The sequence below is a fragment of the Elephantulus edwardii genome, unplaced genomic scaffold (assembly GCF_000299155.1).
Source record: "Elephantulus edwardii isolate Elephantulus edwardi_28Jun2011 unplaced genomic scaffold, EleEdw1.0 scaffold00094, whole genome shotgun sequence".
NCBI lineage: Eukaryota > Metazoa > Chordata > Mammalia > Macroscelidea > Macroscelididae > Elephantulus > Elephantulus edwardii.
Window position 1 is genome coordinate 8,283,831 of NW_006399844.1, and position 12,795 is coordinate 8,296,625.

General features: G+C 37.6%; 1 protein-coding gene across 1 annotated transcript in view; it reads right to left on the bottom strand.

Annotated features, from left to right (window-relative positions):
* NUFIP2 (nuclear fragile X mental retardation protein interacting protein 2) overlaps nt 1–12,795 on the bottom strand; it is an 18,407-nt gene continuing 5,612 nt past the window's right edge. Inside the window, exons 2-3 of the mRNA XM_006890976.1 lie at nt 1,946–1,978; nt 1–493 (exon numbers count right to left, since the gene is read on the bottom strand). Coding sequence (XP_006891038.1) covers nt 441–493; nt 1,946–1,978 — 86 coding nt within the window. The 3' untranslated portion in view covers nt 1–440. The remainder of the gene's footprint in view (nt 494–1,945; nt 1,979–12,795) is intronic.

A 12,795-nucleotide genomic window follows, 5' to 3' on the forward strand; every position in this document is an offset into this window, starting at 1 on the left:
GTGATTAGTGTATCACTTTAGTCACAGAACAAGACAGAGATCTTTTAAGTGGATTTGCCTTTCCAGTGGGTCATATATGTTGCCCAAGTTGATGACAGCAGGAACTTTAGAACCACGCGTGTTAAGTCTGTATTCATTAATCACTTGCATTCACTCTTTAAAAACAAAATCTAACAAAAGGGCGGGGGAACTATTCAGTACTGGAGATTAAATAACCATGTGTAGTCTCTTGAAATAATTTTTGATTCCTTAAGAAATCTAATTACTTTCAGTTGCCTTTTTTTAAAATAACTATATATATTTGTATATATTATCCTGTGATTCTACTTATGGTTCCTCTGCTGCGAAGATCTAGGAGCATAAAAGCCTTGCGTCCCCCATGAACAGTGGCTCTTAATGCTGCAGAAAGGTTACGAATAGGCAGTCTGGTCCTGCTACCTTCATTGATCTGGACTATCCATGGCTTCATTGTAAGTGATTATCCTTTTGGGATCTAGAGGTTAAAAAAAAAAAAGGAAGGGGATAATAAAAATAGAGTCTACCTCACAAAATGCCCTCAACTCCCCGACCCTAAATCCCTAGTAACCACCCTTATTTACTTAAATGAGATCTTCTTTAGAAGATAATTAAAGGGAATAATAATTCACATTAACAATTTCTCAGCCCTAAAGTAAATGTCAATATTTCAAAAGATTCACACTAGCAGTGCTCTCTAATCACTGACAATCTTGTCTACAGATGGCAGAGTTTAATTAAGGCTCTTTATTCTGATTACATGTGGAAGTGAACAAATAATTGGGTATTATTTTTCTTTTTCTCATCAAAATGAAACCAAACTTTGTTTCAATGACTGTGAATTGCCTAGCAAGGACATGGACCAGCTACAAACCTAACAGCAAAAACTTTAGGTTAGTTTGGCTGAACTATTAAGTCAATGCTAATCAACTTATCTGCCAAAGTCTTACTATTTAAGCCTCCTCTTTACTTCCAGAAAAGCAATAATTTCTTGCACACATAATTTCTAGCATTAAGACCATTTGGTCTGGAAAAATGTGTTATTGTTTCTAGAACTCTAAGGACCACTCACTGACAACCTGCTATAGAAATAATCCTCATTCTTAACAATTAATAGTCATTTAACAATAAAAACCAAGAAGACTTAAACTTTGCCAAGTATATTTTCTCATCTTGGTGTTGTGATTTAATAGGAAAGTATTTTTTTAAAAATCCAGAAAACAACTTAGTTTGCTAGTTATCTTCAGGCCACAGCCATAGATAATAAAGACCTGGCCCAATAACAAGGCTGAGGCAAGTCAAAGAGCAATGCTGAGAGAATCCAGTAGATCCTACATCCTAGAAATGCCACAGTAACGTCTCTGGTCCTCACATTTCTAATCTATAAGATCAAACTGAAAAATTATTCTGAAGTCTTACTTTCTAACATCTAAAACATTACCTGAAGTTCACTTATGCAAAGTTAATGTAGAGTCAAAATATAATTCAGTAACTAGATTCTGGAAAATTATGAACAGCTCAACAAATCAAAACCAGCACTTTTAAAAAATTACCATAATACGTATCTGGAAACAACAGTATATTAATCAGATAACCACTTAATTTTTAAAAATGACAAATAACCCAAACATGAGTTTATCCAGTACTTATACAGTGAAGATAAATGTTTCTGTAACAGCTAGCATTTTTCTGAACTTATATGTATGGACTGTATTTCTTTCATAATCAGAAAAACAGAAAAAAACCCCTTCAAACTCATGTTTTTGAGGTAGATACCTTCAGGGGTACCCTGTCCTTAGTGGTACTGTTAAAGTAACTAGATGTAAATAGCTGGCTGGTTAACTATAGACTTTTGATTGTACTTAAAAAGAACTAAAAATAAAGTCTGTGGTGTATCTGGTAAGTTAAATCACTGGTCTGTTGTTCTTACCTTGCTTCTGCAAATTCCAAACAGATTCCATTTCTGCAAGACAGAGAAAAAGTATTATTTCATAATAAGGTTTGAAGAACTGAGTTTGAAGCCATGTTTGAAATGATACAGTTCTATGAAAATGAAACACCAACAAAATCCATATTTTCTGATTATTCTTAAAAGTTTAATCTATTTTATCTTAAGTATTAATAGTGAATTAATTATTTTTGAAATAAAATTGTCAGAACAATTCTGTTATAAATAAAATCTTATCTCGCCATTATGTACATAAAGAATCCCCAACCAAGTATTTGTTAACAAATCTGCTGAATGAAGCCCATCAAATCTGATTAATGTTTAAAATGCCATATTAAAACTTCATTTAGCCCTGAGCTACAGTAGTTGACAAACTATGACTATTCCTGTATTAACCCAAATGGCAAAAATGTCAACCTATACCCATTTATTAATAACAATCCTCATTCCAATTTCATTTAAAACTTAACTGTCTATACAAAATGTTTATTAGTTTACTCTGGCATCTTAAAAAAAGAGAAATCGTACATGACCAAATTAGCAGAGCAACATACCAAGTGGGAGGGTAGTAAGGACCTTTTCTACCTAGAAGTGTGAAATCAAGTTTCACAGAAAGGAATAATATTTGAATCTTGTTTAAAAATAAGACTAACTACCAAATGCCAAAATTAGACTTTGGTTATTCAATACATGATTAAAGGAGAAAATCCTATTTAAGGAATCACAGTAAAATAAGATCTATAATTTATACTACTCACTTCCCTTGAAAGAACACTACTGGCAATCCTTAATACTATACTATTCCCCTCAACTATTCTTAAATCTCTTAGTATATAAAGTGTACTCACCAACTACAGTACAGTATTCCACCACCTCAGGGACTTCTTTATATTCCAATTGTATTTTATGCCATTTTCTACAGATCTTATCACAAATCCCTACTAGACTGAATTTCCAAGTGATATAAACACTATTTTCATGTATTTGTTCACATGGTACTGCTTCAAATGGTACTTGATACATAAATATTGATTAAATACTACTCATAATTCAGCAAGAAAATAATATACCACAAAGTAAGATCCATCGAAACTGCTGATATTAAATTTTTCCATATTACAAAAATGGCAATTTCCTATTGTCTGACAAACTAAACTCAGCCTTTCAATTTAAAAATGGCTCAAAAGAGGCAGAAGTAGAAGCTTAATCAGAAAGAGCTAAAGTGAAGCTGGAGGCTTATTCTTTTCCTTAAAAATATTAAAAAAATTTAAAAATGACACTATTGCCCAAGTTTAACAATATAAAAAAACTACAATCAACATCTATATTATGACCTCCACATATTACTCCCAAAGATGATGTTGTTATGTGCCGTCGAGTCATTTGTGACTCCACATATTACTCCCAAAGATGATGTTGTTATGTGCCGTCGAGTCATTTGTGACTCATAGCGACCCTATGTACAACAGCCCTAAACCCTGCTCTATCTGTGCCAATCTCATTGCCTTTGACAAACCCATCCCGAGTACCCCAGTCATTCAATCAATCCACCTCATAGAGGGTCTTCCCCTCCCGCGCTGTCCCTCCACTCTACCCAGCATTATGTCCCTCTCTAAAGACCTGTCTCTTCTTACAACATCAAAGTATGTCAGACAAAGCCCCAGAATCCTTGCCTCCAAGGAGCAGCCTGGTTTAACCCTCTCTACGATGAATCTGTTTTCTTGGCAGTCCATGGTACATTCAATACTCTTCTCCAACACCACAGCTCAAAGGCGTCAATTCTCCTTCTATCCTCCCTAGTCATTGTCCAACTCTCTGATGCATAACAAGTGATTGCAAAAACCATGACCTGTGTCAGGCGCACCTTAGTCTCCAGAGAGACACCATTGCTCTTGAGTACTTTAGAGAGGTCCCTAACAGCAGACTTTCCCATCACAATAAGTTTTTTTTATTTCCTGGCTGCTGGTGCCAAGAGTGTTGACCATGGAGCTGAGCAAACTGAAGCTGTGAACAATCTCAATCTCTTCGCCATCCATCCTGATGCTACCAATTGGTCCAGTGGTGAGAATCTTTGTCTTCTTGACACTGAGCCTCAGTCCATAGTGAAGGCTGCAGTCCTTGACCCTCTGCAGTAAGTATATGAGGTCCTCCTCAGTTTCAGCGAGCAGGGTTGTGTCATCTGCATAACGCAGACTGTTGATAGATCGTCCACCAATCCTAACGCCACGCTTCTCCTCATAGAGCCCAGCCAATCGCCCAATTTTGAACCATGCAGTGTTGCCCTGCTCTGTTCTGACGACTGCCTCTTGGTCCAAGTCTAGGTTTCACATTAGCACGATTAAATGTTCTGGGATTCCCATTCTTCTCAGGGTCAGCCACAGTTTGTTATGATCCACGCAGTCAAATGCCTTTGCATAATCAATGAAACACAGATAGACATTCTTCTGGTATTCTCTGCTTTCAGCTAAGATCCATCTAACATCAGCTACAATATGCCTAGTACCACGACCCCTTCTAAACCCAGAGACCAAATATACAGACTTTAACCCAATATAATATACCAAACACAGTATTCCTACAAGAGAAAAATCTCAAAAATCAATTTACTTCATGCCTTTCAATTGTTTCTATCTATGCATCTTGTGATGATTACGGACTATTCCAACTTGTTGCTATTTCCACTGTAATTTTATCTGAAAAGATACACAAAAATTATCTTTCAGAAATATTCCTCCACTCTTAACTCGAGTATCTGTTGATATGTGGCAGACAATTTCAATTCACAGTAACCCTACAAAAAACCCTCACTAAATCCACTGTTGTTTCTGTAAATTTTTGCAGTAGAAGATATGCTTCTCCCATAGGGTGGCTGGATAGTCCCAACTGTTTACAAAGATTACAGTAGTACTACTATCTAAGTCTCCACAACAACTATACACAGCAGAGTAATACCCATAGTTTCCTAGGCTGAAATCTGAGTAAGGAGGACCAGGACTTTTCTCCCATAGTTCATGGTAGTTCAAAATAAGCAACTTTCAAACTGCTAGTAGTTGAATACTTAACCACTGTGCCACCAGGAGTTCCACTCAAAGAGACAAAACACATTTCAGTTAAATTTTAAGGTAGCTAGCATTTTCAGTAGATGCTTGCTAAACTGTTAGGTATATCAATTTTAATCCCGTATGTCCCAATAAAAGAATAAGTAAGGATGGTAAATAAACTAGTATAATTAAAAAATAAAAAGAATGATGGTTATTTCTCTCACTGACGAAGACTTAAAATTGAAACCAAGTAGTTACATTTGAGTTTCCATAAATTCCTTTCAAGACATCTTTCAGACTAAAGCCACTACACCAAAGGAAACTCAGTTATTACTAGAGTAAAAAAATAGTCTTAAATGAATAATCAAGTAACTAATAAGGACACTAAAATGAAAGTCCTTGGGGAGGAAGTTCATAAGCCGTATCAAGGGTGGTGGAAGGTTTCTAAATCTAGGAAATTCAACCAGGTCTGAAACTCTCTCTACATGGTTATAAAGTGAAAAATCTGGTTTTTCCTGAGTCTTCTGATATTCCACTTCTCAATCAAATAGTAACTCTCCCTTAGGTTTCTGAGGCTGAAATCTCTTATGAAATGAGAATGTGTCTTTCTGTCGTTGGGATAACCAGAAAAAGGGGCTTTCAAACCGAAAACCCCCACATATTGGTGCCACATTAATCTCTCTGCAATACAGTTAAGCAAGTCAGATAATACCTAGTTTTTTAATAAAACATTTAAGTATAACATGACAGGACTAAACAAACGCTATCTTCAATTTTCAAAGTTAAGAAACTCAGGTCTAAATATAAATGATTTGCTCAACTTCACAGTAATTGGGACCATCAGTGTTAACACTCAGTTTAAATTACTTAGCTTGATGGTTCTGCCTGCCTCTTAATGGAAATGTAAAACCTCTAGTCTTGATATTCCTTATCTTCTGGTAAATCTAGTCATCCCTACCTATGAAAACTCAATTTTTTTAAAATTATAATTATATTTTATTAATTTTCATAAACATTTACAGAGATTTTGGGCTTCCACTCATTCATTGTTGCACTGAAAACTCAATTTAAATGCTGCACTTTCATGACGTGAGTGGCTGCCATCATGCTGGAAGCGATGTCATCTGTATTTCATAAGTTGGTAGGGTCAGCCACGGTGGAAAGGTTCCAGCAGAGCTTCTGGACTAAGATATACTAGGAAAAACAGTCTTGGTTACCTACTTCAGTCAACAAAAACTATACTGTGGCCTCAACGATGGAGTTGAGGATACCAAAGACCATTCTGTCATACATAAAATTGCCATGGCTTGGTGGCAAACAATAACTGTCTTCATAAGGGGCAGTGGTGGTTCAGTAATAAAGTGTCACCTTCCACGTGGGAAACTAGCTTTAATGCCCAATGCAGAGAGACTATGTATTGTTTTGAAGTAAGTTTTAGTGGAACTTCCAGACTAAGACTAGGAAAACTAATCTCCAAATGATTAGAGTGGCACAGAACTAGGTAGCATTTCATCCAGTGGTGCCGTTTTGCTGTAGGGTGACTTAACAGTTAACAGTAATTTCAAGAAATATACTAAACAAATTAAAAAAAAAAAAAACCAAACTAAAACAAACAACTCCATCCTACAAACACCAAAACTCTTCCTATTGTTACCTTTAACAATCTAGTTATTCCCATTCTTCTCAAGATATTAAAAAATCTTAACACTTGTATATTGTTTTCTTCTCTATTTGATAGCGGGAACTCTAGTGGCTTACAAGTTGCAGTATCAACCCACAGGCACGTGGTTCAAATCACCAGCTTCTCCACAAAAGATGGGTACTCTCCTCCTGAGTGATTCACTGACTAAAAACATGTTGGAGGGTCAGCCATGAGCTGGTTTCAACTTAATGATATCATTATCACTAGGTAAGTTCTTTAAAGGTACTTCAAAGGAAAAAAAATACAAACATACATGAATCACTACATGGCTTCTTAGTACAAAAATAGTAGTGACCAAATGGAGCTAGCTGTAAAGAAGTAACAAATATGTTAAGGAAAGGTTTCTAGACCTAGTTCTGCATCCTTAATATTCCAGAGTTCAGTCCCATGCCTACGGAATCAAACTGCCTATTCTAATCACTTATGCAGAGAATATGTGCAATAAAAGCCATTTCCCTAACATACTAAAATACTGAACTGATGAAATGTTACTGAAATCTGCTTTTATAACTTCCTATCAAAGGCACAATTAGGAGGGATAGAATTTCATATTCTCTGGAATCAACATTTCTGGAGCCACTGAGGCTGGATGACAATACCACTACCTGCAGTGCCAACCCCCATCTCACTGCCAAAACACATGCCAATTAAAATAAATGGACAAGATTTTCACCTCACTTAAAAAATAGTATACTGTTCGTATAATATTAACTCATAACAAAGTAGCATAATAAGACTAGAATTAGCATCAACACTGTTTTAGTATTTTCCTCTACCTCCTTTTTCAGTCAACTGTACTAAACAGTATCATTCAAATTTTAAAATCTGTAGTTAAAACTGATATTTAATACAGAACACACGCACGCATACACACACACACACGCGTGCGCGCGCGCCCAACCTGCACCATTCCTATTACATGACATACCTTCACCCTTCTACCTAGTTCTACTTCAAGGGAGAAAACTGAGGCAGTTTCCCCACCCGTAAAGATTAACAACAATGGAAACCTGATAAAGTGTCACCATCAATCAAAACTGACTTGAAGGCAGTGGTTAGGTTTACCTACTACAGTCAATTCTTATTTACTTGGAGTCTTTATTCAGTTTGCCTCATTCCCCAAAGTTAGTACCCCCAAATCAACACTAGTTTTACTTTCACATCCACACACAGATCTGCAGAGTAGCATTTTCCCCCCAGTCACCAATACTGCATTATTACTACCCAAGTTGGAATAAGGAGACTGCCTTGTCTCAGCTCACAGACTATCAACAAGCATCCTTTTCAGTGCCTATTCAGTAGCACACTTTTCCCATTTCCTTATGTTCTATACTTTATGTTGGTAATTTTAGGCTTTTAAATAGCCCCTAAGCACAGTGTTAAAGTGCCTGTTTAACGTTCCTGAGTGCAACAAGGTTGTTAAGTGCCTTATAGAGAGAATACATGTTAGCCTGGGTAAGCCAGAAGAGACGATGCTCTTGGCTATCAACTGTCAACGAATCAACAACATGCATTAAATACGTTCTTTTTTCATTAGAACTACATAAAACATATATCGTGTGGATCAGATGACAAAAAAATGTGACCAGAAGTAGTTAAGGAGGAATGGCTCAATACAATAATTTCTCACTTATCAGAATGTTTAAATTCTAAACACCAGGACATCACGTGAAAAGTGCCATTATATAAAAGTGAAGAACTAATACATCATTATTGCCAAACTGGTGTGAATCATGGCCTAGCAAAGTTGACATATAACCATCACAGCCAACATTAATCTCATCTCAATCTTGGCAGTCACTACTGCCAGATACATGACATTAATGAGCAAAATAGTTGTATAGTTTTACTATTATCATAAAGTGCAGCGTCAGATAAGATGGTGACAAATAAATATCACTGATACTGAAAATGTATTAATAAACCAACAATCCTAAATCTAATTTCAATTCACTAAGAGATTATTTCTGGGGGGGGGGGACGGGACAGGGGTGGGTTGAGAGAAAAGTGTAACAATGAATGACTGGAAACCCTAAGTCTCTGAAAACTTTCATTAAAATTAATTTTAAAAGGGAGAGATTACTTCTGGCAATTTTAGACCATGAAAATATGTGGTTACTTATATATGCACATAAGTGGGTCACATGTGCTGTTAATAAGTGTATCTACATGCACATGTAAAGGTGTTCTTGTGTACAAGCTGTTAAGCATTTGTTTGCTAACCCAAATGCTGATTCAAACTCATCCAGTGGCTCACAGAAGACCTAGTAATCTGCTTTTATAAAGTATCACCAATAAAACCCAACTGGGCAGTTCTGTCACCTGAAGTTGTGGAGTCAGAACTGAATTGACAGCACACGTATGTACATACGTGCGTGTATATACACACACACACACACACACACCAATTATGTATGGGTGTACATGTATATACATATTTAAGTATGTAGAAAAGCACACAGGGAAGGCAGTTACACGTGTTACTGTCATATACCATAGAGTCAGAACTGAGTGGACCTTCCAGGAAGTTTTAAGAAGCTGCACACAAGAGACTGCCCATCTTTCTGTTGGAGCAATGAATTCAGGGATGTGTCCTGCCTCCATTCCTTTTCAACCTGTATGCAGAACAGATTAACTGGGAGGCTGGGCTCTATGAGGAGAAACGTGGCATCAGGATTGGGTGGAAGATCTGTGTTATACAGATGATACAACCCTGCTTGCTGAAACGGAGGAGGACCTGAAGCGCTTGCTGCAGAGGGTCAAGGACTGCAGCCTTCAATATGGACTGAGGCTCAGTATCAAGAAGACAAAGATTCTCACCACTGGACCAATTGGCAGCATCAAGAGACCAAGACTGTTCAGAGCTTTAGTTTGCTTGGCTTCACAGTCAACACTCTTGGCACCAGCAGCCAGGAAATTAAAAGACATATTGCGATGGGAAAGTCTGCTGTTAGGGACCTCTCCAAAGTACCGAAGAGCAATGGTGTCTCTCTGGAGACTAAGGTGTGCCTGATACAGGCCATGGTCTTTGCAATTACTTGTTTAGGGCAGTTGTATATAGGGTCGCTATGAGTGGCAAGTGCCTCAACGGCACATAACAACAACATGATTGATGACATTTCTTAACAAACTAAAGGAGCTCTTGTGACCCAGTCCATAGGGAGTTGTATTGCTAAATCAAAGACTATGCCTCTGGTAACTCAAATTTACCAGCAGCTCCCCAAAGAGGCAGTTTCTCCTAATTTCTAGTCTCTGAAAATTCACTGGATGGGCAGCTGTCAACTGGTTTTAACTTGATGGTGAAGAATTAACGGGAGAAATAGGGATAGGTGTGTTGGAGACAGTTAAGACTGGTCCAGAATAAAGTGGGAATAGGAGCCAATTAATGTACATAGGTTATGAGTCCAGACACCTCAATGACACATAACATGACTTACTTTTCCTTAAAAAAACCAAAAACACCCAAATAAAAAAACAACAAACCAAACACCCAGTTTCCAATTAATTTTTACCCCAAAAGCATAGCAGGAGAACAAGTGAAGACAATGAATTTTTAGCTGTCAGGATTCCTACTCCAAAATTCCCCTGGTCTCATTTTCCTACTTAGATTTTAAAGGGAAACTAAAAAGAGAACATAAAAAGGATGCTTATTTTACTAAACTGTCTTCCAGTTTGCATGTAAGGAAAGATATGAAGATGAGGTAACTTGCTTAAAAGTTATAAGAGTAAGGGAAATAGCTTTGTTATTCATCAGAGGTAGTGATTCTTCCAAGTAGAGCACTACAATTACCTCATCCACACAACCTGATATGCTTCTCCTTTCTCTACTGTTCCGATCACTGCTTAAATGAACCATTGTTAAAAGACTACACAAGCTACAGACTTCTGCTGAGGGGAAATAAAGGGAGAATGTAGAAGGTGACAGGAGTCTTAAAAACAACTGTTCTCCTAAGTATTAGTTATAAACAATAAACACCTAATAATGTGCTTTCTATGGATTTAGCTAAGAGAACTCAGGTGGCATATTGGTAAAGAACAGTGCTGCCAAACCTATGACAAGCAGCTCAAATCCACCAACTGTTCCTCAGGAGAGAGATGGGCAATCTCCTCCCCCTTGGGATTTAAAGAACTTCTCATACACTTTGAACATGGGCTTTGAAAAGTACAGATGTTCATAAGCCTGCTCTCTATAAAGCAAATCATATTGCTACTGTAATCTTTCCAAATTACTATCTCATAGATGACCTCCAATAGGTTTTTTCAGAGGTGGTAAAATTCCACAGGAGATTGCTTATCTTTCGCCTTTGGACCAGCTAGTGGATTTGAACAGTCTGCCTTTAAGCTGGCAAAGCAACTCCTTACCCTCTAGACCACCAGAGATATTCACATTCAGCACTAATTTTCCATTTTTCTAACTCCTCACAGTTCCTACTAACTTTAAGCAAATTGTTGTTGTTGTTAAGTGCCGTCGAGTCGCAAGCAACTCATAGCGACCCTATGAAGGAGAGTCCTCAACACTTGGGTGCCTTTCACCCTCTCTCCAAGTTCATAAGCAAATTAGAACTGTTAAATAAGTTTACTAACCACAATTCTAACCATATAATAGCAGAGATTATCTGCTCAAACGAAAATCTTTAAAAAGAACACTTAAAAGATGTTAGCCTTGACAAGCCCTGGTGGCCTAGTGGCAAGAATCTGCACTGCAATCCCAGAGGTGTGCAGTTCAAATCCACCAGGTGCTCTGCTGGAGAAGGAGAGACAATCTCCTCCTGTACCAGTCAGATCTGATTTAATGGTAAACACATACAAAATAATATAAAAAGGGGGAAAAAAGTTAGCCCTTTAGAAGCCCTTCTTTCTGAACCAAGGAGGCAACTTATTCCTGACTACATAAAAAACAATGCCTTAAGTTAGGAATCAAAATTCTTTCTAAACTTAACACCATTTCCAAAGATTGTGAATTAGAATTCAGTCACAACTCTTTTATCCACTCTTGCATACTCAATTAAGCGTTAAAATTCTAAAACAAATCTTAGTGATTTTCAAAGTTCATCCACAATACAGTTAATATAAATATCAGTTTGCCAGCAAGAATCTTTGAGTAAGAAACAAATGAGTTACCTTTAGTGTGATATACAATAGCAGCCCTCAGGTCAAAAGAACCCCAGCTATCATTCCTTTCTAGGCCTCTCTGGTATTTCTGTTCTTTGGCGGAGCCTAACAAGGTGTTCGTAGGAGAGGCCAAAGGATTTTGATTTTCTATCTCGTAGTCCTTTGAGAGAAACACTAAAGCACCTTGACTACTGGTGTCTGCTTTTTGCAGATCACCTATATGACTGGGTTCCAAGGATAAGGCTCCACTTTCATTGGTAGTCCCAGATTTTATAATACCACCCAGAACTTGAGGACTAGTCCGTTTTTCCAGCTCATATGCCTTAGGAAACACAGGATGCTCAGTTCCTGAGGGGATTATTTCAGCACCCTGTGAAACCAAAGTGGCAGGATATTCCCCTTGAAATGTTACTTCCATCACTTTATGATCTGATGACTTTCCAATAACAGTCTCAGGGCCAGCGCTGGGCTCATTGATAAATGATAAACCCCACTGATTCTGGAAGATATCCCCCAGGTTTTGCTGATCTGTCTGGGAGGGCAGATCTTGTGCTGTGCTCAATAGCACAGTTTGCATATTTGAAGGATAGATAAAAAGGCTAGACTTGATTTGTTCAACAGCTGCTGAAGTTAAACTCATGTCCTGGAGACCTGAATCAGTTCCAGAAGAGATAGATGTCAGAGTATTAGCAGCAGTAGTTAGCATTGGCTGACCCCCCGGAGAATACACACTTCCATCAGTCCCTGCCAAAACAGGCCCATTAGAAAAGTTGGCAGAAGTAACAGATTTCAGTGCAGACATAGGGACCTGGGATAACCGATTTGAAGACTGGGTCTGAGTTTCTCCAGTAGATGATGAAGATGATGATGATGATGATGGAGACACAGAAGAATTCTGTACAGCTTTGTTGAGGTTTTCCTTAACTTTGCTTGCATAACTTATTTTAGGAACTATTTTAGCACTGCTATTGTCCACT